This window comes from Lithobates pipiens, unplaced genomic scaffold (assembly GCF_037356315.1).
Source record: "Lithobates pipiens isolate NorthernLeopardFrog02 unplaced genomic scaffold, aLitPip1_a1.2 Scaffold_3, whole genome shotgun sequence".
Lineage (NCBI taxonomy): Eukaryota > Metazoa > Chordata > Amphibia > Anura > Ranidae > Lithobates > Lithobates pipiens.
The window spans coordinates 22,647,088-22,672,867 of NW_027507790.1; the positions used below are offsets into that span (position 1 = coordinate 22,647,088).

Below are 25,780 nucleotides of genomic sequence, written 5' to 3' on the forward strand. Positions count from 1 at the left end.
CATCGTGAGTGATTGCTTCATTAATCTATGGGAAATGGCAGGAGGTAGGTGGGCAACATATCCATAGGAGCAATTTTTCTAGTGGCATACTAATCTACCAATCTTTTTTTTAATCAAACATCTGAATTCAGCACTTCACAAATGAAGCGTGCATACAAAAAGATGTATAGAAATGGTGTAATCTCAAAGTAGTGAATTAAAATATTTGTTTGATAATTACATAAAAAAGTTCAAAATTGTTAAAAATGGAGAGAAAGCATGAAAGTGACCATTTAAACCCTTTAATAGCCTCTATATTCTAGAACTCAGAGACCCATATAGACTCCTCTTCCTACTAAGGCTAGGTTCAACTTTGAGCACTGTCTTTTTCGTTCATTTTATGCCCTTTTTTTTTTTTTTTTTTTTTTAAATGTGTTTGTACACGCAGTTTTGGGAACATTTTTGTTTAGGCTAATTAAAAGCACGTTACTACCATTGTTAGGCATGAAAATTCAGAAGCAGAAACACGTTACACCCTAAAAAACGAGTGGACCATGGAACATGTTACCGAAGGTGAACTTATCCTTTAGCCCTGGTTCACATTGATGCGTTTTGACATATCAAATCAGCAGCAATGGCACCGTCCTAATCGGTGCGACGCTGCATTTGCGGCAATGCACCGATTTCAAAAAGTAGTTTCTGTACTACTTTTTGCGATTTCGGGGTGGGATTTCTAATGACATCTGTGCAGAAACCCGCACAGATGTCTGCGAAATCGCCACTAAACTGGCACTAACATGCAGGAGTGAAATCGTGCGCGGTCAGCTGAACTCGTGTGGCTTCATTCTCGCAGCTCAGTGTGAACCTGGGCTTAAAGTACTTCTGGAAACATGCTGCAAATGACTCATGTGTGAAAGGGACCTAAACTACAATGTACAGATGTGAAGCAGCTCCAAAGAAAATAATGAATTAGTATTTGACATATGAGTTTTGCTGTGTGAAAACAGAAAAATGCGCAGAGGCTCCAGAGGACCCAATCACACTGTTGCATGTTACAATGGGCTAAAATACATGGGTTCAACCCATAATAAAAAATTTTCCCTACTCCATTTTAGTAAGTTGCAAGGCCTATAGAGGTCAACTGCAGCAAATCAAAACACACGTTTTGATACATTGGCAACAGGTATTAACAAGCCGGGTCAATGGCTGTTAAAGCCAGCCATACAGGTGTTCAGGTTTCTTTTGTCGTTTAGCCACCGGGCTGAGCGAAAAATACAAATCGACCCCCCCCCACCCCCATCCACCGCAAATCCTCCTTGCTGCGCTATAGTATTCTGACAGTGGGGGGACTCCAATGCTGTCAGAATACACAGATCAAAGATGATCAAGCGGCTTTTTTCCAACAGGGCGGTCGAACAGGAGTCAATCGACAGATCAACTTCAGTTCAACTACAGTGGCACACATGGATCGAAATTTGTCTGGTCCCTGCTGAACCAGTCAAAAATCTTATCCAGCAATGGCCACCTTAACTTTATCAACTCTGAACTCTAAATTTAAAAATGCATAAAAAACACGTCAACACGCATGTCAACGCATCTGCCCAACACAATAAATGCATTCATTGAAAGGGGCCGTAAAGTAGAACTGCATTTATAAACAGAAAACAGAATAGATATTGTGATCAGCAACTATAACCACTCTATTAACTTTCATAGATTAAAGAATATATATATATTTTTTAATTAAACAGACATGAATTGATCAGATTTTCTTTAGCTACACAAATAATACTGCTCTCTGCAAACCCATAGAAATCAGAAATCTGTGGACTGCTATCACAGGGTCTCATACCACCCAAAAGAGACTGTTATCCTGAAAGTACTGCCGCCATCATCCAATATATACCTGTGCTGTGTCCTCATAGTAAGTTAAAACAGAACTTTACATGAGATTCTGCTACCCCCCATCCATCCATCCATCCATCCATGCAGAAAGTGATCCCATGTGATCAGACTGCCCCCCTTTACAAGTCTGTCGGCATCCAAAATTCAGTTCATATACTGCACCAACCTCACACAATAGGTGATCACAGCTGCCTTCACAGGATTTCCTTCACTTTGTAACGATCCACCCAAACCGGTCAGCCTGGAAACAACAAAGGAAGAGAAGATAACTCAAGATCACATCAATGATCACAAGACACAATTCCCATGATTCCTCCTCCTCCTCCTCCTCCTCATTCCCACTCAGCCTGTAATATTACAAACAGACCATTAGGTGGCAAGCAAGCATCAGTCTAGTGACTGGTATTCGCTTCAATTATCTAACCATAACGCAAGCATCTGCATGTGACTGAGTATTCATGACCAACAGCAATTTGCTTTTCACACTTTTTCAGTGAAGATCTTCCCCTTAGTAAATCACCCCTTGTGTTTTCTCTGTCCTAGCTTTTTCATACAGAATTTTATTAAGGTATTGACCGCATGTCCAACACTTACTACGACATCAGATGAACAAATCAGCTGCTTGCGTTATAATGGTCAGTGGCTACACATTGGATAATTAGGAGAAGATGGAGGAAGCCAACCACAACAACATCATTGACCTAATTAGATAATAAAACCAATGACCCCAGCCACATTCAAACCGAGCAGAGTCATTCGATTTAACTTGTACAAAAGTCCTTCCTTACAAGACTGAGGGCCCATTCACACTGCCATAATACAAACATAAAACACATGGCAAGCCATCTACTTGGTACAGTGCATTGTGAATGAACACCCTACACAACACACTTGCGTTGTAGATGTGAGCCATTTGTGTGCTATGTTGTAGTGCACTACTGCAGCGTTATCATAATACACAGAACAAAACGGGCCCTAAATATGCATGTAGAACTCAAAGCTTTTTTTTTTTTTTTGCTTTGAACAGCACAGAGAAAGGTTAATGACAGTGTTAAATCAATAATATATATATAAAAAAAAAAAAAAAAAAAAAAAAAAAAAAAAAAAAAAAAAAAAAAAGAGTATGGCCTTTGAAAAAAAGAGATAGAGATAGATAGATATATATCTATCTATCTATCTATCTATCTATCTATCTAGTGTGATGCTGCATCTGTCCCCTGCCAGCTCTGCAGTGAGAACTGAGCGCTCAAACGCCGCTGATCACTCAATACCTCCCCCCTCTGAGAAGAGAGCTGGGACTATCAGTCAGTGGCTGTCTGCTGTCCCCTCCAGTGCTCACTGGAGTGTCAGGCTGTGGAGTGGGGGCTGGCTCAGGCTCTCGGCAGGTTACTGAGAGACTAAGTCAGGTGGTGGTCCAGGCTTCTATGTGGATCCCGACCATACGCTCAGAATCTTGCCCACTGTCGGCTGCAAACGGGCCATAGGAGTGCAGAATGAACTGCACTCCTCTGATCCCCAGAAGTATAGCCAAAATATCTTTGGCTATACTTCACCTTTTAAGCTATTTAATGCCTACTGGGAGATTAAAGTGGTTGTAAACCACAGACATCAATCTGAACAAAGCACATATTTCTATAGTGCTTACTTGCTTCTCTCCAAAGCACTAAATGTAATTTATTTTAGCTGTCTAGTTGCTTTCATCTTTGAATCCCTTCTGACAAGTTCTCCTGACACCAAGAGCTAAAAAGGTGACAGGGGTGGGTCCTCCAACTAAATGACAGCTTCAGTTCTGTTCCTGTGCAAAAGGGGTGTGTCCCTTCCCTCCAATCAGCTCTTAGAGCTCTTGTACAGTGTGTAACAGCAGCTCCCTGATTTGTGACTCTGTGAAAAATCCTTTTGAGTTTTACAACAATGTACAGGACAAATAGCTGCAGATAAACAGGTACAACTTATGTAGCAGGGTTTGTTTCATCTCTATGTATCACCTGAGGCCAGTCACTACACTGGGTAAACGTAGAGGTTTACAACCACTTTAAAGTTCCCATTTACACCAGCACACAACTACTGCTGCGGTGTGTTGGAAGGCAACCGCCGCACTGAAAACAGATTGCAGTTTGCTCTTTTTTGGTGCAAACTCAATTGAAATGACATTAACGTGGAACTTTATAAAACATATATTACAAATGGGCAAACAGGCAGGATTTTTGAATGCAGGCAAGACCTGCTTTATTATCTACCTCCCTGTATATGGAGTTGTGCACATGCAGCTCATTGTGCACATCTGGCTATGCTGAACTCCCCATGCATGCGCTGGAGTGATGTTATCTCAGCCTGGCCAATGAATGCATCCAGCAATCAAGACCTGGATGTCAGAGGCAGGCAGGGAGTTCAGGGATATCGCATTGCTGGACTGGAGGGGAATATAGTTCCACTTTAAGGTTTACTGGTTGCAGAGCAATGCAATTTGTGGATTGCATGACACCAAAGAACGGCATAGGAAGAAAACAGGCTTTTTACATTGTCAGTGCATAGGGCAAGGCTGCTCGATGCATCTGGTGGGTGTGAATGGACCCTTATTTGTTGGCAGTCATCGTAATGACATTATATGAATACTAATGACTGTAAGCAAGCAATTCATTGTGTCAGTGACCAGGGTCATTCTCCAACACTAACACAAATGTGTGCCCAGAGATCAGACATTGGAAAGAGACTTGTTGGGGGGAGGGTGTCCTCTTCTCACAGTGGTGTCTGCCTCCCTGTATAATCCAACTGTGCGAATCTCCAGCTGCAGTGTAAGCACAAGTCCCAGCATAGACATCCACCGAAAACTTGTCCTAACTCTTCTACAATAACACACAGCACATATTCTTCTGGTTCGTACAATGACAGGTCCATACAGAGGCAGCAGCCCGCTCCTCCCTACCTGCTCTTCTTCTATCCTCAGACAGGCACTTTCTACATTCACCGCTTCCTTCTCACTTTCCAAACACACGGCGCACCACAAACACGTCAGGGGGAGGAGCGAGGCTTGGGACGCACATACTCTTCCGCTTTGCCTGGTGTTGGAACGCAGAGGTGAGTGAGCGGTCTCATGAGACGCAAGACTGACCCATTCAATAATCCCCGGAATATCCCGACTGGCAATCCTTCCCCCATCCGTATATATAGACGATCTTCCTCTAATACCTGTACATGAGGACGGAGCTAGAGAGTACGTGATGCTTCTTCCACTCCACACACATGCCGTGTACTGTACCACAATATACAGGACAGTCCGCATATGGAGGGGCCTGAGAGCTCCGTGCAAATGGCATTAGTGTGCATACACATCTAGTCAGGGAGATTAGCGACCAATATAAAGCTGAGCAGTGGGTTATACATGTGTGTACATAGAACATCTCACACCTTTTCTTCTGCCTATTCACCTCTCCCCTTCCACCTCATGTTCTCTTCCCTCCTTATTTTCTACCTCCTCTTTGCCCCTCATATTCACATCTCCCCTTCTTCTTACTCCTCTTCATCTCTCCCTTTCCCCCGCCTTCTCTTCCTCTCTCCCCTTCCCCCTCGCCTTCTTCTCTTCCTCTCTCCCCTTCCCCCTCGCCTTCTTCTCTTCCTCTCTCCCCTTCCCCCTCGCCTTCTTCTCTTCCTCTCTCCCCTTCCCCCTCGCCTTCTTCTCTTCCTCTCTCCCCTTCCCCCTCGCCTTCTTCTCTTCCTCTCTCCCCTTCCCCCTCGCCTTCTTCTCTTCCTCTCTCCCCTTCCCCCTCGCCTTCTTCTCTTCCTCTCTCCCCTTCCCCCTCCCCTTCTTCTCTTCCTCTCTCCCCTTCCCCCTCGCCTTCTTCTCTTCCTCTCTCCCCTTCCCCCTCGCCTTCTTCTCTTCCTCTCTCCCCTTCCCCCTCGCCTTCCTCTCTCCCCTTCCCCCTCGCCTTCTTCTCTTCCTCTCTCCCCTTCCCCCTCGCCTTCTTCTCTTCCTCTCTCCCCTTCCCCCTCGCCTTCTTCTCTTCCTCTCTCCCCTTCCCCCTCGCCTTCTTCTCTTCCTCTCTCCCCTTCCCCCTCGCCTTCTTCTCTTCCTCTCTCCCCTTCCCCCTCGCCTTCTTCTCTTCCTCTCTCCCCTTCCCCCTCGCCTTCTTCTCTTCCTCTCTCCCCTTCCCCCTCGCCTTCTTCTCTTCCTCTCTCCCCTTCCCCCTCGCCTTCTTCTCTTCCTCTCTCCCCTTCCCCCTCGCCTTCTTCTCTTCCTCTCTCCCCTTCCCCCTCGCCTTCTTCTCTTCCTCTCTCCCCTTCCCCCTCGCCTTCTTCTCTTCCTCTCTCCCCTTCCCCCTCGCCTTCTTCTCTTCCTCTCTCCCCTTCCTCCTCGCCTTCTCTTCCTCTCTCCCCTTCCTCCTCGCCTTCTTCTCTTCCTCTCTCCCCTTCCCCCTCGCCTTCTTCTCTTCCTCTCTCCCCTTCCCCCTCGCCTTCCTCTCTCCCCTTCCCCCTCGCCTTCTTCTCTTCCTCTCTCCCCTTCCCCCTCGCCTTCCTCTCTCCCCTTCCCCCTCGCCTTCTTCTCTTCCTCTCTCCCCTTCCCCCTCGCCTTCTTCTCTTCCTCTCTCCCCTTCCCCCTCGCCTTCTTCTCTTCCTCTCTCCCCTTCCCCCTCGCCTTCTTCTCTTCCTCTCTCCCCTTCCCCCTCGCCTTCTTCTCTTCCTCTCTCCCCTTCCCCCTCGCCTTCTTCTCTTCCTCTCTCCCCTTCCCCCTCGCCTTCTTCTCTTCCTCTCTCCCCTTCCTCCTCGCCTTCTCTTCCTCTCTCCCCTTCCTCCTCGCCTTCTTCTCTTCCTCTCTCCCCTTCCCCCTCGCCTTCTTCTCTTCCTCTCTCCCCTTCCCCCTCGCCTTCCTCTCTCCCCTTCCCCCTCGCCTTCTTCTCTTCCTCTCTCCCCTTCCCCCTCGCCTTCTTCTCTTCCTCTCTCCCCTTCCCCCTCGCCTTCTTCTCTTCCTCTCTCCCCTTCCCCCTCGCCCTCTTCTCTTCCTCTCTCCCCTTCCCCCTCGCCTTCTTCTCTTCCTCTCTCCCCTTCCCCCTCGCCTTCTTCTCTTCCTCTCTCCCCTTCCCCCTCGCCTTCTTCTCTTCCTCTCTCCCCTTCCTCCTCGCCTTCTCTTCCTCTCTCCCCTTCCCCCCGCCTTCTTCTCTTCCTCTCTCCCCTTCCTCCTCGCCTTCTCTTCCTCTCTCCCCTTCCACCTCGCCTTCTTCTCCTTCTCTCTCAACTTTTTTTTTATCTAATCTTCCCCTCCAATCATCCCTTTTTTCTTCCCCTCCTCACCGCCTTCTCCTCCTATCTACCTTTCCCCCTCACCTTCTCCTTTTCCTTCTGCCCTCTCCCTTTCTTCTCTTCCCTCCTTTCTTCTCCTTTTCCATCCAGTCTTTCCCTCTGGTTGTCCCTTTCTTCTTCCCCTCCTCTTTAGTCTCCCCTCACCATCCCCTCTCATCGTCCCTCCCCACTCCCCCCTCCTCTTCCCCTCATCATTTCCTCTTCCCTTTCTTATTCCCCTCTTCTCTTTCCTCTTCCTTCACCTTCCCTTCTCATCTTTCCTGCCTTTTTCCTCTCCCTTTCACACTCATAATTTCCTCTTCTTCCTTTCCCCTCTCCCTTTCCCCCTCAACACCCCCTTTTCTTCTGTTCCCTTCCATCTCCACTTCCCTCTTCCTCTTTTCCCTCTCCCTGTTGTCTCCTCTACCCTCTTCCCCTCCTTTTTCTTCTCCCTTTTCCCCTCTTCCCTCTCATTCTCTCTTCCCTTGCCCCCCGTCCTCCTTCCTCTCTCATTATCCCTTTCCCTCTTCCCTTCACCCTCTACTTTTTCAATAATCAGTGTCTTGTAGTGACACATGAGGTTCACGGGAATGGTAGCATTGTCTTTGGTGTCCTTTCTGTATTTCATGCCCTTGCTGTAACTTTTCTATGCTGTTTAAGGTGAAAGATGGCAGGACCCAGCAGCAGAGTGTTTGTTCTCTGGTATATGCTGGTGACGGTGAGCTGTGTATAAGTGCTATGTATAGTTCACATGTTGCAGCTGTTAAGGTTAAAAAAAGGAACTCCATGCAGACAGCTCCTTTTTTTTTTTTTAAACACAATAGAAATGAGAAAGTCTCTCTGTCTGGAGTTCTCCTTTAACATAGAAAACTAATTTAATTTCCCCCTTTAAACAAAATGTGGTACTGGTCAATTTCTTGCTATTTTTGTCAGTAATAGTAAAAACATTTTTCAGACTTTTTTTTTTTTTTTTCTCATGTCAACTTTTTGCTCTCTTTAGGTGTCTTTGCTGTTCCCTGGCATGGAGTCAGATGCTTGGCAGGTGGTAAGCAAGAGGAAGGCAGGCAAGAAGTCACAGCAGATTAAAGGAAACTCACTTTGTAAAGCTGAAAGATCTTCACAAGAGCTGCATCTGGGTGTAAATGTTAAAGATGTTACTAAAAAAATTATGGACACCATGTGAGTAACCCTGTATATGTGTGTTTGTGTGTGTGTATGTATATATATATATATATATATATATATATATAGATATATATATATATATATAGATATATATACAGTATGTCACATCTTTGTAAATATTTTATTGTATCTTTTCATGTGACAACACTGAAGAAATTACACGTTGCTACAATGTAAAGTAGTGCGTGTACAGCTTGTATAACAGTGTAAATTTGCTGTCCCCTCAAAATAACTTAACAGAAAGCCATTAATGTCTTAACCTCTGGCAACAAACGTAATATTTAGTAAGTACACCCCTAAGTGAAAATGTCCAAATTGGGCCCAATTAGCCATTTTCCCTCCCCAGTGTCACATGACTTGTTAGTCCTTCACGTAACCCCTGAAATAAAACCTCTTATCATAACCCCCCTCCACCAAATGATTTGTACTAGTGCACAAAGCAAGGTCCATAAAGACATGGATGAGCAAGTTTGGGGTGGAGGAACTTGACTGGACTGCACAGTGTCCTGACCTCAACACGACAGGTTACCTTTGGGATGAATTAGAGCGGAGACTGCGAGCCAGGCCTTCTTTTCCACATCAGTGCCTGACCTCACAAATGCGCTTCTGGAATAACGGTCAAACATTCCCATATACACACTCCTAAACCTTGTGGACAGCCTTCTCAGAAGAGTTGAAGTTGTAATAGTTGCAAAGGGAGGGCCAAATGAATATTGAACCCTACGGACTAACATTGGGATGGCATTAAATTTCATCTGCGTGTAAAGGCAGGTGTCCCAATACTTTTGCTAATATAGTGTATATAAAATAAGGATGTATGCAAGAACCACACAGCAATGTTAGTAGTTGGTGCTCTTGCAACAGGACTGACCTCAGCAGAACAACTGCTGTATATAGGAAAACTTGTGGTTGCAGCATTCTGTAAATTTATTACACAAGGTCAAGAAACAGCATTTTATTCAAGTACAATCTTTGGGGCAAAGTCTGGACTTTCTCAGGTCAGAAACACTGAATAAAAGTAGTAATATTTTACATAGTATATTATACAGCATACAAACTGGAACCAGAAACTTTGTTAATACTAAATTGTTACTTCTTTTTATACTGTGTATAATGTAACTTCTTTTATTCTGTGTCGTGAACCTTAGAAAGGGCAGACTTTTGTACTTGCATGAAAAGCTGGTATTTGATCTTGTAAAATAAATTTTCAGAGTGCTGTAACCACAAATTTTGTGGATATCTATATAATGTGATTATACAATGTATATGTAAATCGCTGCATAAATTGATGGCACTATATAAATAACTAAAATAAATATACTGTAAATATATACACTGTACTGTGCAAAATGTAGGCGGTTGTGAAAAAATATTGAACAGTCAGAATGCTCTGAACAATAATGAAATTAATATTTAGTGTGCATATATATATATACAGGGGTTGACAAATTTGCTTTGAATTTAGGAGCCAGTTAAAAAAGTTAGGAGCCAGTTTTTCTTTTTAGAGTGGTATGGATTGTCAGCTCCCGGGGTAAGGCCACTCATTTTCACCCCCTATCCCTAACTCACAATGAAGCACCCAGTCAATAACTCCATTGAAACGCTGTTACATCAGGGTTATGGGATGACCAGAAAGAGTAAGGCTGGCAACAGATGGAACTGGCAGGTGGCACTGGATGCCACTGGCAGGCACGTGGAACTGTCAGATGGCACCAGCAGGTGACACTGGTTGCCATTGGCAGGTGACACTGGTTGGAACTGGCAGGTGACACTGGTTTGGAACTGGCAGGTGGCACTATTGGCACTGGTGGTGGCACTGATTGGCAGGTGGCACTGGTTTGGAAGTGGCAGGTGGCCCTGGTTGGTGATGGCAGGTGGCCCTGGTTGGCGGTGGCACTAGTTGTCACTGGCAGATGGCACTGATTGGTGGTGGCACTGGTTGGTGTTGGCAGGTGGCACTGGTTGGCAGTGGCACTAGTTGGCACTGATTGGCGGTGGCACTGGCAGGTGGCACTGACTGGTAATGGCAGGTGGCACTGATTGGCAGTGGCACTGGTTGGCACTGGCAGGTGGCACTGATTGGCGGTGGCAGGTGGCACTGGCAGGCACGTTGAACTGCCAAATAGCATTGGCAGGTGACACTGGTTGGCATTGGCAGGTGACACTGGCAGGTGACACTTCTTTGGAACTGGCAGGTGGCACTATTGGCACTGGCAGGTGGCACTGGCACGTGGCACTGATTGGCAGGTGGCACTGGTTTGGAAGTGGCAGGTGGCCCTGGTTGGCGGTGGCACTAGTTGTCACTGGCAGATGGCACTGATTGGTGGTGGCACTGGTTGGTGTTGGCAGGTGGCACTGGTTGGTGGTGGCAATAGTTGGCACTGATTGGCGGTGGCACTGATTCGTGGTGGCACTGGCAGGTGGCACTGGTTGGTGGTGGCAGGTGGCACTGGTTGGTGGTGGCAGGTTGCACTGGTAGTGGCAGGTGGCACTGGTTGGCACTGGCAGGTGGCACTGGTTGGTGGTGGCACTGATTGGCGGTGGCAGGTGGCATTGATTGGCGGTGGCAGGTGGCACTGGTTGGCACTGGTAGATGGCACTGATTGGTAGTGGCAGGTGGCACTGATTGTCACTGGCAGGTGGCACTGGTAGGTGGCACTGATTAGCGGTGGCACTGGTTGGTGGTTGCAGGTGGTATTGATTGGCGGTGGCACTAGTTGGCACTAGCAGGTGGCACTGACACTGGCAGGTGGCACTGATTGGCGGTGGCACTGATTGGCGTTGGCACTGGCACATGCCACTGGTTGGCGCTGGCAGGTGGCACTGGCAGGTTTCACATGGAGCACTCAGAATTGAGCTTAATGTCGGAATGGGAGGTACCCAGCCGGGGTGTGAAACTGACAAGTAACAGAGAGGCGGATATGTCAGATTTGAGCTTGATGTCAGGGTGGGCGGGTCCCGGGTGGGCGGGACTCAACAGCTATCAAACACCGGCCAACGATTGGGCTGCTTAAGAAAAGGAGCAGGGCCACATACACGTAGCGGCCCGCCCAGATTCCATTGGCTGGTGTTTGATAGCTGCTGGGTCCCGCCAACCCCAACATCCAGCTGAAATCTGACAGATCCTCCTCTCTCCATTGCTTGTCAGTTTCACACACGTAGCGCGGGGCTGCTGAGTGTGGAGGAGGGAGGAGGACGGCAGTCAGTAATAATGCTGCTGCATGTCTGGGGCATCAATAGTGAGTGGGCTGGTGGTAGCTTAGGCGCCAGGTTGCGATTTCTGGTCTCATTGGCGACCTGGCGCCTGGGTTTTTCGAGCCATATATATATATATATATATAATATATATATATATACACACACACACACACACATTTGTGCTCATAAGTTTACATACCCTGGCAGAATTTATGATTTCTTGGCCATTTTTCAGAGAATATGAATGATAACACAAAAACTTTTCTTTCACTCATGGTTAGTGTTCAGCTGAAGCCATTTATATCAATCTACTGTGTTTTACTCTTTTTAAATCATAATGGCAACAGAAACTACCCAAATGACCCTGATCAAAAGTTTACATACCCCAGTTCTTAATACCATGTCTTGCCCCCTTTAACATCAATGACAGCTTGAAGTCTGTCGTGGTATTTGTGGATGAGACTCTTTATCTTCTCATATGGTAAAGCTGACCATTCCTCTTGCCAAAAAGCCTCCAGTTCCTGTAAATTCTTGGGCTGTCTTGTATGAACTGCACGTTTGAGATCTCCCCAGAGTGGCTCAATGATATTGAGGTCAGGAGACTGAGATGGACACTCCAGAACCTTCACTTTATTCTGCTACAGCCAATGACAGATCGACTTGGCCTTGTGTTTTGGATCATTGTCATGTTGGAATGTCCAAGTAACTCCCATGTCCAGCTTCCTGGCTGATGAATGCAAAATGTTCCTCCAGTATTTTTTGATAACATACTGCATTCATCTTGTCATCAATTCTGACCAAATTTCCTGTGCCTTTGTAGCTCACACATTATCAAACCATCAGCGATCCACCTTCCTACCTTTCATCATAGGCCTTGTAGTGTTTTTGGTTGTGGCCAAAAAGCTCAACTTTGGTCTCATCACTCCAAATGACTTTGTGCCAGAAGGTTTGAGGCTTGTCTCTGTGCTGTTTGGTGTATTGTAAGAAGGATACTTTGTGGCATTTGCGTAGTAATGTCTTTCTTCTTGCGACTCGATCATGCAGCCCATCTTTCTTCAAGTGCCTCCTTACTGTGCATCTCGAAACAGTCACACTACATGTTTTCATAGAGTCCTGTATTTCACCTGAAGTTATTTGTGGGTTTCTCTTTGCATCCCGAACAATTTTCCTGGCAGTTGTGGCTGAAATTTTAGTTGGTTTGCCTGACCATAGTTTGGATTCTACAGAACCCCTAATTTTCCACTTCTTGATTAGAGTTTGAACACTGCTGATTGGCGTTCTCAATTTCTTGGATATATTTTTATATCCCTTTCCTGTTTTATACAGTTCAACTACCTTTTCCCGCAGATCCTTTGACAATTCTTTTGCTTTCCCCATAACTCAGAATCCAGAAACGCCAGTGCAGCACTGGATGAAAGATGCAAGGGTCTGTGAGGAGTCCAGAAACTCATTGGCCTTTTACACACACACTAATTACAAGTAAACAGATCACAGGTGAGGATGGTTACCATTAAAAGCCATTCAAACCCCTTTGTGTCAACTTGCGTGCATGTTATCAGGCCAAAATCACCAGGGCATGTAAACTTTTGATCAGGGTCATTTGGGTAGTTTCTGTTGTGATTATGATTTAAAAAGAATAAACACAGTTGACTGATAATAAATGGCTTCAGCTAAACACTAACCGTGAGTGAGAGAAATGTTTTTGTGTTTTCATTCACATTCTCTAAAAAATGGCCAAGAAATTCTGCCAGGGTATTTAAACTTATGAGCACAACTGTATATATACATTTTGCAAATAATATTTTTTATTAATTAAAGTGGAACTAGGGTTGAAAAAAAAACATTGCAAACAGGCTTTTTATTTTTATTTTTTTGCAGAAGAGACACGCAATGTCTCTTCTGCAATAAAAGACACCTAGCTGCCTATTTGCAATCCCCTGTAGAATGTACAGGATGACCACACTCTTACACAAGCACAGGTTTAATGTCATCCGATGTCAGCCAATCAATACCTCTGAAGGCGGAACCTGGAAGAAGCAGGGGAGAAGATGTCAGCGAGGGAGCATGTGGAGTTGAACAGCTGGAATCAAGGTGGGTACTTTTTGCCTTTAGTTCCGCTTTAACCTTCAAAATGCATAAACAGAAATAAAAAAAAAAATGAAATCAATATTTTGTGTATCTATTCTTTGCCTTAAGAAAAAAGAAAAAAGAAAAAGCATGAACTGGGCAGGCAGGTTATACCAAACACCAAGGAAACTGACCACAATTCTTCTGTGGATTTAGGCTGTTTCTGTTGCTGGTGTTTTTTTGTAATCCCAGACAGACTCAATATTGTTGAGATCAGGACTCTTTGGGGGCAATACCATCTCTTCCAGGACTCCGTTCTTCTTTTCACTGATGATGCTTGGTTATTTCCAAAAAATTATAATAATGATAATATTGATATATACAAAGACAGAATGCAACTGAATGAATTGACTTGTGTGTTTATGTTGTAGGACAGGGGTAGGCAACCTCAGCCTTCCAGCTGTTTTGAAAGTACAAGTCCCAAGAGACATTGCAAGACCTTGACAATCACAGGCATGACTCCTAGAGGCAGAGGCATGATGGGATTTGTAGTTTCACCACAGCTGGAGGCCCAAGGTTGCCTACCCCTGTTGTAGGACCTTCTCTAGTTTATGTTGGACTGTGCCTGGCTTTCAGTGAATGGCTAATTATGTAAAGGAAAAATTGCCAGTATGCTGCTAAATAATCAGATGCATTTATACATTGAATGGTTTGTATGTGGGCAGAGTTACAAACTTGGAATTTCCAGGTTCATAGAAAAGGAAGTCCTGAAGATATCCTGGATTAGAGGCAACCAAACTGTAGATTTTGGTGCACTACGAAAAATCATTGTGTAGGTAGGCTTTGTCCATTTAAATGGTGAATAGTGATGTTTGGTCAGCCGAGGGTTATAAAGTCCACCACATAGGAAGTATATAAAGTAAGAGTAATGTAAGTCTTATTTTGTGTAGCACAGCAAAAAATATTCCTGGATATAACATCTGGCTGCAGTGACTGATTTAGTGCATATACATAAATCAAATGCATTTTGCAGCACATGGAGGAGATATGAGAGCTATATATGTCCATTTATCAAAATGACTTTCAATACCTTTGACTGAAAATAGTGTGATATTTTATGAATGATATTTATGTTTTTTTTATGCCAGCATTTCTTAAAGTATTAGCTGTGAATGTGTTTTTTTGTTTTTCATCCAATAGGGAAAACCTAAGAATATCTGACTTTTGGAAATCCTGTCAAGGTGAGTACATTGTATTATAAGTCCTCCTTTACAAAACATAAATCCAGTTAAAGAAGTAATGAAAAAATATGCTTGGCTGCAGTGGTAGTGAAACAAATTTGCAGAGATCTTCAGTGAACTGCTATACATTATTGTATACAGAGGGTCCCTTGAAACTTATTTCAAACCCTAAAATATTTGCATATGGTAACTGTTCTGCTTTCTCTCTTTGAGTAAAATATTGAAAATAAGCAAAAGAGCATTAGTCCTCACAAGTCTTTTTATGGCATTTTATTTGTTTCTTAAAGTAGTTGTAAACCCTTACAACCAACTTTGACCTACAGGTAAGCCTAGATTAAGGCTTACCTGTAGGTCCAAGAAAGATATTTGCCGAAAGACAGGCACCGCTGTCTACGGCGCGCAGGCGCAATGAGCGCGCCGCGGTCAACGGCGATATGCCGCGAGTGGCGGCTCCCGTGCGCATGTGCGGGAGTGACGTCATCGCGGCTTCGTCGAATGGCGGCGGCGGAGCAGCGAGACCCCCCGAGAAGATGGATGCGCTAGACTACAGGGGACAGCGGTGACTTCGCTGGCTCATGTGTCAGGTAAGTGACACATAATGGGCTACTATGCGATGCATAGTAGTCCATTATGCTTTACCTTTGCAGGGAATGAAAGAGGAAGTAAACTCATCAGGGTTTACTTCCTCTTTAATGTTTAGCCTAGAAAAGGTTTGCTAATAATAAATAGAGACAAAGCCTTCCATGCATGAAAAACTATCTAAGAATGGAGAAATGGCAGGTGATTGAAAGGTCCACCCCTCCATTCATAGATCATATTTAATTAATAGAAGCTGTGGTTCTGGCTTTTATAAATAGAGGAGCTAGGGGAAAAGGGCAGACATAGTCAGGCACTCTTGAGGAGATCCTGTTACAGCTCCCACAGTTCCCCCCCCACCACACCAGAAGATCATGATTCACCTAACGGAAGAGGAATCAGCCCAAGGGACACATCGTACTGACTGTAAATTATGTCCCTTGTGCTGATTTTTGTGTTTCTTATTTTGACTGCACTTTATTATTTAAAATAATACTGATGTTTTTTAAATGTAAAAGTAGGCCTATTATTTAGACGGCATTGCTGGACATAGAAGTGTCATGCTCCCTTAACACTTCAGTATTAGTTTTATTATCCAAATACATTGCTCTTGGACTTAGTGTGTTGCATATTGCAGTGTTTCTATTTTTTCCTTCTTTTTTTTTTCAACCTTTATTGAAATGTCACAAAATTACACTTCATTCATCTCTAGGCAAAACATGCTATGATATTTGTTTTTATGTGCAACAAAAAAATGCAGACATACTACATTTTTATGCAGTGCAGTCCAACAAACTTTTGGTGTGAGCAGGACACGTATAAAATTTTTCTTCTATGTGCCCTTGTTTTGAGCCTCCTTTTATCAGCATTGATGCTGAGCAACACAGCTCAACAAACCTGGTGTAAAGGAGCCCTTATTATACTTCCTGTTTTGCAAAAAGGAACATTGTAAATGTACGGGACCCCTGAAAATATAGGCCTGTTGAACTGGCGGATATATATATATATATATATATATATATATATATATATATATATATATATATATATATATATATATTATATATATGTTATATATTATTATTATTGACTGATGTAATAGCCCAGAATCAATATTATTAGAAGTAATGGCCGATTCACACCAGATGCAGTCTAGTGCACTTTCTTTTCTGCATTAAAAAGACATGGACAGTCGATTATATGTATTAAAATTAAATAAATAAATGCGGCGCTACCTAGAAATGCATAAAAATTGAAATGAAAATGTAATAACTAAATTAAAACTAAAGTGCAAATAAGATGCTATCCCACTAAAATATGAATGGTGAAATTACAAATACAACATATATAGTGCAATAAATATGAATCTGCATAGATAATCCAAATGAATGAAAATTCAAAAATGTGAAAATGAGTGAAAAAATGTTTAAATATCAGTCCAGTGGTTATGTGCAAAGGAATACAATACTATCAAGTGATTGTCCACAAAAACATGCACAAATAGCTTTAAACTTGCAAAAAACAAAGTCCATGCAAAATGTAGAAGTGATTTCCAAAGGTGACAATCCACTGCAAACTTCAGTGCCTATTGTGTGCACCACCTATTTCCCCCAGCCTCTCACCTCCAATAAATGGCAAATAGGCGCTGTATATAATCAGAAATGCTGCTGGCTCCTTATCCATCCAGCCTCAATGTTCTACCGCTGTTAGTGCATCACTGTATATCACTGTGTATAAGCAGTTAATATTCTCCCAATTGCTCCAAGGTATCCAGTAGGTATGGAATGGAAGAAGACAAAGGGGGCTTTCATGTGTAGTAACTAGTAACAATTTTATTATAAAGAAAAAATCCGCACTTACATGAAAGAACACAGCAAAACATACAGCAGACGCGAACTTCCGGTTTCGGCCGTAACCGGAAGTAGTATGTCCGACACCAAACTCCTTCCCTGACAATCACTTCTACATTTTGCATGGACTTTGTTTTTTGCAAGTTTAAAGCTATTTGTGCATGTTTTTGTGGACAATCACTTGATAGTATTGTATTCCTTTGCACATAACCACTGGACTGATATTTAAAAATTTTTTCACTCATTTTCACATTTTTGAATTTTCATTCATTTGGATTATCTATGCAGATTCATATTTATTGCACTATATATGTTGTATTTGTAATTTCACCATTCATATTTTAGTGGGATAGCATCTTATTTGCACTTTAGTTTTAATTTAGTTATTACATTTTCATTTCAATTTTTATGCATTTCTAGGTAGCGCCGCATTTATTTATTTAATTTTATTCACATACTCTTGGTGCTGAGATCACCGTTTTGTGCTGGCTGCTTCCTGTATATGTAATTTTATTAATTTAGTCCTCTAGTTAACCACTAGGTGGAGTGCATTAGCATTTTTTTATACATTCGATTATATGTATTCCAATGGCAGAGTTCATACCAGTGCAGTCAGCGAGGAAGAAAGAAAAAAGTACAAAACGCATCTAAAATGCATTAAAGCAAAACAAAACCAGAAAACTTTGGGTGGGGGGGGGGGGGGCGGGAAAAGAAAATCAAAAATGCGTCGGAACGCATCAAAAACCCACATGCAGAAACTCATCCAGACTTTGTTTCTGTGGTCTTAACTGGCCCTTACTGTTTTAGAGAAAGATTCTGTAACTTAAAATGAACTGCTTTCATCTGAATGAAATAATGTCATTTTAAATCTGTGATTTCTTTACTTTCCGAATTGTATTCCAGATGACATTGCAAAAGCAAATGATGTAACTAAGTGAAGCCCTTTGTAGAGTGCAATGTTGCAAAACAAATATTTATTGACACAGTTTTTACAAGCCAGCTCCAACTGCAGTGACATTATTACCTTTCTTTCCCGCAGGTTGTTTTCACAAATGTCAAAATCTAGCTCCAGCAGTTTCAAAAGAGGACAGTGACAATGGAGAGTTAATGAAAAATCAGTGCCTTGAGGAAGCTGTGCCTTCTCACCGTTGTCTCCAAGACTATGAATGTGTCTGTTATGGTCTGGGAAATTTCACTTCATGTGTCATAGCTCGGCATCAGCTGGCTTTCTTACTGCTATTCCTCAAGCAGTTTAAGGTAGAAGTCTGAACTAATGAGAACACAGCACAAAGTAGTGTGGATTAGGGACTGGCGATGTTTAAATTGGCTTTGCACTCTAGCAAAAGCATGTAAAATATGTGAAAATTCACTGGCACGTTAAAGCGCTCTTAATGCACTGTAATCACAATTAGAGTCCAAAGTGTTCTTTTGTTTTAATTTTGGATAGCCTAGGGAAGGATTAAAAAAAAAAACTGTCAGGGCTCTGTTTAGAAATATTTCCCCCTACTATCCTGATGATAACAATTTCACCAGACAGAAGTGAAGTGAAATCTGCAACACAAATAAAAATCTGACATGGTTTTAGCTTTCCCCTACTCTACTCAAAAAATCATTGAAACGTTTTTTACTTTTGTCTGTGTTGCTGTTGGAAACATAGAATTTATATATGTTCATATACACACACAAACACAATCTTGGTTTACAAATTAACATTTGATACAGAGAGTGCACCCATGACAAAGGATTCCCAGAGCACTGCAGTTTCATTTCAGATATTCTGTCCCTGAAAGAAACCTCTTATGGAGGGATGGGGGCACATTAATGTGTGTGTGTGTTTATTCGGTGTAAATATCTGAGCCTTACGAACAGGCATTTTCAAACAGGTGATTAGCAGAAACTAGAAAACATAACAATGATGCATAGCCACAAGGATTTAAAATCTTTATATGCAATGTTTCAGATTTTTTTTAGTCCCGGCCATTATAAAGAAAGGACATATCTACAAGGCCTCTCTATATTACCTTTAAGTTAGTACTTCCTATTAAACACACTTTCCCATGGTGGTTGTGCTTGCTATGTGAAGCTGGATTCAGGAATTACTTGCATAGTCAACTTCTACCATAAAATACATTTGTTGACTACATTTTTTCTTTGTCTAAAGGAAAGATGTCATACTGCAAACTAGTATTAGTGAAACTCCAGTTTTTCAGAGAATAAATAATTCCTAACAGGTCAACTACCCTGTTTCCCCTAAAATAAGACCTAGTGTGATTGTCGGTGATAGCTGCAATAAAAGCCCTACCCCCAAATAAGCCCTAGTTAAAGTCCTTGTAGGTCTTCTTTTCAGGGTAGGGCTTATTTTTGAGGAAACAGAGTAGGGCTTATTTGGGTGGTAGGGCTTATATTGCAGCCAACACCGACAATCACGCTAGGTCTTATTTTAGGGGAAACAGGGTATATACATGTTATGGATTGTAGCAAACATTACAGTGGGGCTGGACAAATGGCAGCAGCTAGGTAGCCAATGTTCCTTATAACGTTTAAAGTTTTTCTCTAGTTGTTGTCAATGAAGCTGGTTTCCAAAAAATCCTGCTGGCTCCTGAATTCAGTATTTGTCCAACCCTGTATTACAGATATTTACCATTCTTAGCTTTATAGACATTGATCTGCATCCCATTACATATGGCTTAGTGTTTGTAAGTATATTAAAGTGGTTGTAAACTCTCTCATATACCCAGTGAAGTAAATAGCCTCAGGTGATACACAGAGATGAAGAAAATCCTCCTACATAAGTTTTACTTGTTTATCTGCAGTCTTCTCATCCCTACAACACTTCAAAAGTGCAAATTTGTGATAAAATCCTTCTTCATCTGTCAGGAGCAGAGAGGAGGGGCAGAGAGCTGCAGTTAGAGCTCTTATACGTTGTGTAAGAGCTAATTATAGGAAACAGACACCCCTCCACACATGACACCACAATGAAGACATGCAGAGCTGTGTTTTGAATAGACAAGTTATGTGCTGAGCTCCCTCCCTGTCAAAATTTTATCTTGTGTGTCTGGAAAATTTCTCAGAAGTGACTCATGCTTACACTTGTGCCCCGTACATACGATAGGAAATTCCGCCAGCAAAAGTCCGATGTAAAGTTTTGGTCGGAAATTGGGACCGTGTGTATGCTCCATCGGACTTTTGCTGGCAGAATTCCCACCAGCAAAAGATTGAGAGCAGGTTCTCTATCTTTCCGATCAAAAATTTCGATTGTCTGTAGCAATTCTGGCGCGCAAAATTCCTACGCGTGCTTGGTAACAATTCGCATGCTCGGAAACATTTAACTTCATTTTCTCGGCTCGTCGTAGTGTTGTAAGTCACCGCGTTCTTGACGGTCAGAGAACTTTTGTGTGACCGTGTGTATGCAAGCCTAGCTTCAGCGGAATTCTGTCGGAAAAACCATCCAAGATTTTTCCGACGATAACTTCGATAGTGTGTACATGGCATTAGAGCTTTGGAGAGAGATCAGTAAACACTACAGATATATGTGCTTTGTTCAGATTTCATAACTGAGGTTTACAACCACTTTAAATTAAATTTATGCTGCAGGGGTGGTGTTTGTAACAATGTAAAATAACTAAAAGAGAGCGCACCAAACTTGTGCATTACCCAAGTGATAGTTATTGAAATCAAAAGGAAAGAAACATACTCGCAAACAAGTGGATAATAAAATATCAGAATCCACAATGGACACCGTGCAACCCGATCACGCTGTAGTACCTTCCAGATGGCTGATGCATTTCAAGGGGAGATCCCCTTTTCCTCAGAGCCCTTTGTAACAAACAGTGTACAGAATACCCACAGTTTCCTTGTTTACTAAGAAGAAACATGTGGTTTTTTGGACAGTTTAAGAAATGCATAGTTGTCAAACTGAAGAAGCTGTTTTTATGCTGAACCTATGTTCTGCCCATGCTGTCTGCATATACTTACATTACCTTCTTTCTCCTCCAACCTGTGCACCTCCAGGAGAAAGGAGAAAACACCTTGTAATTACAGTACAGGTACAATGGATCATGTGACTCACTTCTGATCCTCCTACATAACAGCACTTGTGACTGATGATTGGCCTTTCAAGCACCCAGTGCTGTCACATATGGACAGGGAATAGTCCTCAGCCTGTTGCAACTTGTTTGTTTTAAATTTCTCTTTATTTTATATTTTTTAAGACATACATTCAAATTTCACTTCATTATAAAACATTTCCCATAAATAAAGGGAAGAAAAAAAATATATATATAATAATAAAACATTCAAAATCTTATCAATACTACCCCATCCAATCCCCCTCCCCTTTCTTACATAAATTCCCACATTTTTCCCGAGGTATTCAATTCCTCCCATTTTTTCCAATATTTTGAGATCTGTTTATCTACATATCCTTCTTGTCTAATTTGTTTTTCCATGTAACATACTTCGCTCATCTCATAATTCCACTCTATTATTGTTGGCGCCTCTTCTTTTTTCCATTTACGTGCTATTACGGTTTTAGCCACTGTAGTCATTTGGTACAAAAATTCCATCTCTTTTTGTTTTAATTTTTCAAATGTATGGGAGAATAATACTGTCTTTATATCAAGATTTATTCTTATACCTGTCACCTTCTGATATATTTCTATTATCTTACCCCAAAATATTTTTATCTTCCAACAACTGTACCAGATATGCTCTAGAGTACCCTTTTCATTCTTACACCTCCAACAGAGTTCAGAGTTCTCTTTATTTATTCTATTCATAAGCACTGGGCTCCTATACCATCTTAATATAATTTTATAATTTTTTTCTTGATACTTAATAGCTATGGGTGTTTTATATGTTCCTTCAAATATCTCTTCCCATTCTTTCTCTGTCAACTCCTGTCCCATTTCTTCCTCCCATTTTCTTATTCCTGCTATTTTTTTAATATCCCCACCAGGGAGTAATAGGTTATATATCTTAGCTAATTTCTTATTTGTTTTGTCTTTATCTATTGCTATTTGTTCAAATATGGTTAATGGTCTATTAATCATTGTCTTTATTGGGTCAATAAATGCCCTCAGTTGCAAATACTGAAACCATTTATTTTTATATTCTTGCCCCGATTCCTGAAATGTTGGTACATTTCCATCACTCAGAAGTTGCCTGTTGCAACTTGGAGTTTACACAAGGCCAACACTGTTCAATACTTGATGGCAGAATTGAGCACAAAAGGGAAGGGAATAGGCTGTTGGTGGGGCTGCCAAATGCTTCAAGCCAGAGCTTAGACACAACCCAAACATCCTACAGTGCAGTGTGGGTACCCCTATTGACTTTCAGTTCTTCCACATTTAGGTGTGCTTGCCAATATAAAAATTCAAGTGATAAGTTTAGATCAGAGGACTCTGCAGTTTTAGAAACCCCCAATGCCTTATTGTACAATGTATATTTTAAAGGATATCGGGGAGAAAAGTGGAGTGAATACATGTATGTTATGGGATGATGGGGGAGGGAGGAGGATGGAATAGACCAGAGTTCCAATTTTTGGGATGTAGCTAGTGATAACAAACATTGTATACTCAGGCTCGGTACCCTCCTGGCCTTACACAGCAAGTTAGGGCTTTGGACAGGTAAAGAACATGTTTTATTGTGTTACAGTCTTGTTTTATTTGTATTTTTATGGTACATTTCGCATCAGTTCCAGTATGATCTCTTTCAATTAAAAGTTTTTCAAAAAAGAAGTCATGCCATCTATATACAGGCAGTCCCCGAGTTACATACATCTGACTTGCATATGACTCATACTTACAAAAGGAGGAAGACAACAGGAGGTCAGAGGAAATCTTTATCACCAATCCTTGTTTCCACGACAACCCAAATTTCTCAAAATCCTAATTTTCCTCCACCGGCTCACCTATATGTTGGTGGAACTGCAGGCAGGTGGGCTTTCTGTACCATATACTCAGGGCCTGCAAGTGCTTAACCAGTTTTTTTGGCGTAAGATATCTATTATTATCTCTGAAATCACTGGAATACTGTGGCACATTAATGCTGCCATAGTGATATTAAATCTAGACACCGATCAATGGCCGAAAGAATATTGTACAATTATTACCTATATTCTTTTGATGGCCAGAACTATGCTTGTCAGACACTGGAAATCCCTCTTAGCACCTAACCCTTCAGAAGTTCTCTCCCTGGTCAGAATTAATTTCTCTTAGGAAAAAGCCCTTGCCATTAGCCTGAACAAATACCCGACATTCGTGAAGGTTTGGCAACCCTGGATAGAGTGGAGTTTGGGTCAAAATAGCAAAACATGACCCAGTGGCACTTTACTAATACTAATATATTGGTTTGTGTTGCAGTTTATAAATTTGAAATGGTCGTGTTGCATAATCTCTATTCCTTTATTTTTTTCTCTTCATTGTATTTACCATGCATCACTTGGTACATATGCTTTTAAGCATCTGCGTATGCTCGATCAATATACTTATTTAAAAATTTTCGATAGAAATCTAATGTTCAAAAAAAGAAAGTGAAATGAAATGTTCTGAACAGGGGCATATACAGCAAAACAAATGTTATGTTATGCTATCCAAAGCGTAAAAATATTTTTTTTGGCTAGACCTACACTTAAAAAAATCAACCTGTTCCAATATACATACAAATTCAGCTTAAGAACAAACCTACAGAACCTGGGGACTGCCTGTATATTGTTTAATGTGCTTATGTATTTAAGAGTATCTGGGTCTAAATTTTTTATTTATTTTTTTGTTCAGATTCCGTATCAGCAGTGCTATGTATTTGATCCAGTGTTTTCCTCATTGGAGATTTCTGTGCTTCAAGAATTGGACTTAAAAGTTATTTTCAAAAATGAGGTAAGCTAATAAAGTGCTACTTATTTCATATAAGAAAGAAATGCTGGCAGAGCAGAATAGAATTTATTTAAAAACAGAATTGCGATTTGCATGGCAACCAATCAGACAAATTACAGACTAACTGACATGAGTTACAGCATGTAGTTGCCATTTTCACAATCTAGTTAAATAAACCCCTAGGGGCTGTAAAAGAGAAAGGCAAAGAAATACAGTACATGGATGTCTGGTAGAGAATATAAATGGGATTCTAAACAAAAAATCTGGTTTTATAATTTACTTCCACCACTGGCAAAGGGAAAACCAAAATGTACAGCATTGCGTCTGGAATAAAAAAAATATATATATATACTGTATACGTGTATATTGACCTCTCAATAGTCTAAAAGATCTACATGCCAGAAGACAAATATTTTGCTACTTTTGTTCGCTATCATACTGATCTGCAGACATTAGTTATAAGTTCCAGCAGAAGCTTTGTGAGCAGAGAAAATTATGTTTTACATTTTCTCTGGATTTGGTAAGTCTGGATCGAGGCTGGAGACTTGAAGACTCCAAATTGGGTGGGATAGAGTCTTTAGTCTTGTGTCCAGGTTTTCCAGAAATTCTGCAGGTTGTGTGTGTGTCCAGGTACACACATTCTTTAAAGGCATATCTGAGCATAGCCTAGAGAAGTAGAGTAGGGGTTGCAGTTACTGCAGCCAGGAGAGAAGTGTGCTCCTGTTTAGGAACTGAAGCAATAGCCTTGAGACAGCACGCCATGTGGGAGAGGTTCCAGGTCAGTGGGCGGCAAGAGTTGGGCCAGCTAAGAGAGCCTAGGAGACCATAGCTGAGACAACAGGGAGAGACAGTCCAAGGGACTAGAGGAAACCGTGGGTCTCAGAGGGGTGACAAAGCCTGGAGTTTCAGGAGAACCCCTTCCTAGAGGCCAGGAGTGGGCCTGTACAGCATGGTACTACAACCAGTGCCGAGTAAGGCTTATGAGCCAGGTGGCATGGCATTTTTCATTAATTGTGTTTCTACTGGAGAGGAACCCCTGTGGGGGGCAATCCATGTGTGTATGAACTTTTATTTTGTTATCTTTGATAAAAGTAGGCTACCACACCCTAAAACTGAAGTTCCTGTTGGCTGTGAACTCACTGAAAATGCATCTACCTGAGCTATGCATCCCCCATATTACATTTGCAATACCTTATTTATTCACTTGCGGATTCCTAAAGCCCCCTGTGCCCAACCTATGGTCAGAGGGCCACGTGCGACCCTTTGGTACTTGCCTTTTAGCCCTTTGCAGACACTCCAGTAGTGGGTGTTGGAGCATTGATTTGCAAAGGGACTTTAATGACAATGATCTTTAGCGGTTACACGTTACATGTCCTCAGTCTCCTGAATCAGGTTTCCATTCTACATCTCCTGAATCATGTCTCCATTCTCAGACCATCTCTTGTAATATGTCTACAGTCTCTGACAGTCTTCTATAGAATTATATAGGTTGAATATTATGTGTACCCCTTTCAGGGGCCGCAGTAGATGCCCTTTTGTCCATAAAAGTTGACAACCACTGATATAGGCAGTAACATTTTATTGAGCCTGTTTAATAAGATCATGAGCAATACAGAAAGTGCAGTTACTCAAAGCC

The 25,780-nt window shown here is 42.0% G+C and overlaps 2 protein-coding genes across 3 annotated transcripts in view; one reads left to right on the plus strand and one right to left on the minus strand.

Annotated features, from left to right (window-relative positions):
• HPS4 (HPS4 biogenesis of lysosomal organelles complex 3 subunit 2) overlaps window positions 1–4,955 on the minus strand; it is a 51,824-nt gene extending 46,869 nt beyond the window's left edge. Inside the window, exons 1-2 of the mRNA XM_077461374.1 lie at window positions 4,808–4,955; window positions 2,051–2,125 (exon numbers count right to left, since the gene is read on the minus strand). The gene's annotated coding sequence lies outside the window, so the exon portion shown is untranslated. The remainder of the gene's footprint in view (window positions 1–2,050; window positions 2,126–4,807) is intronic.
• The window catches only part of SRRD (SRR1 domain containing), a 31,737-nt gene continuing 10,867 nt past the window's right edge, over window positions 4,911–25,780 (plus strand). The window contains exons 1-5 of one of the 2 annotated variants that reach the window (XM_077461375.1): window positions 4,911–4,959; window positions 8,156–8,334; window positions 14,806–14,846; window positions 18,312–18,529; window positions 24,049–24,147. In XM_077461375.1, the coding sequence (XP_077317501.1) occupies window positions 8,177–8,334; window positions 14,806–14,846; window positions 18,312–18,529; window positions 24,049–24,147 (516 nt within the window). In that variant the 5' untranslated portion in view covers window positions 4,911–4,959; window positions 8,156–8,176. The other variant, XM_077461376.1, reaches the window with a different exon arrangement.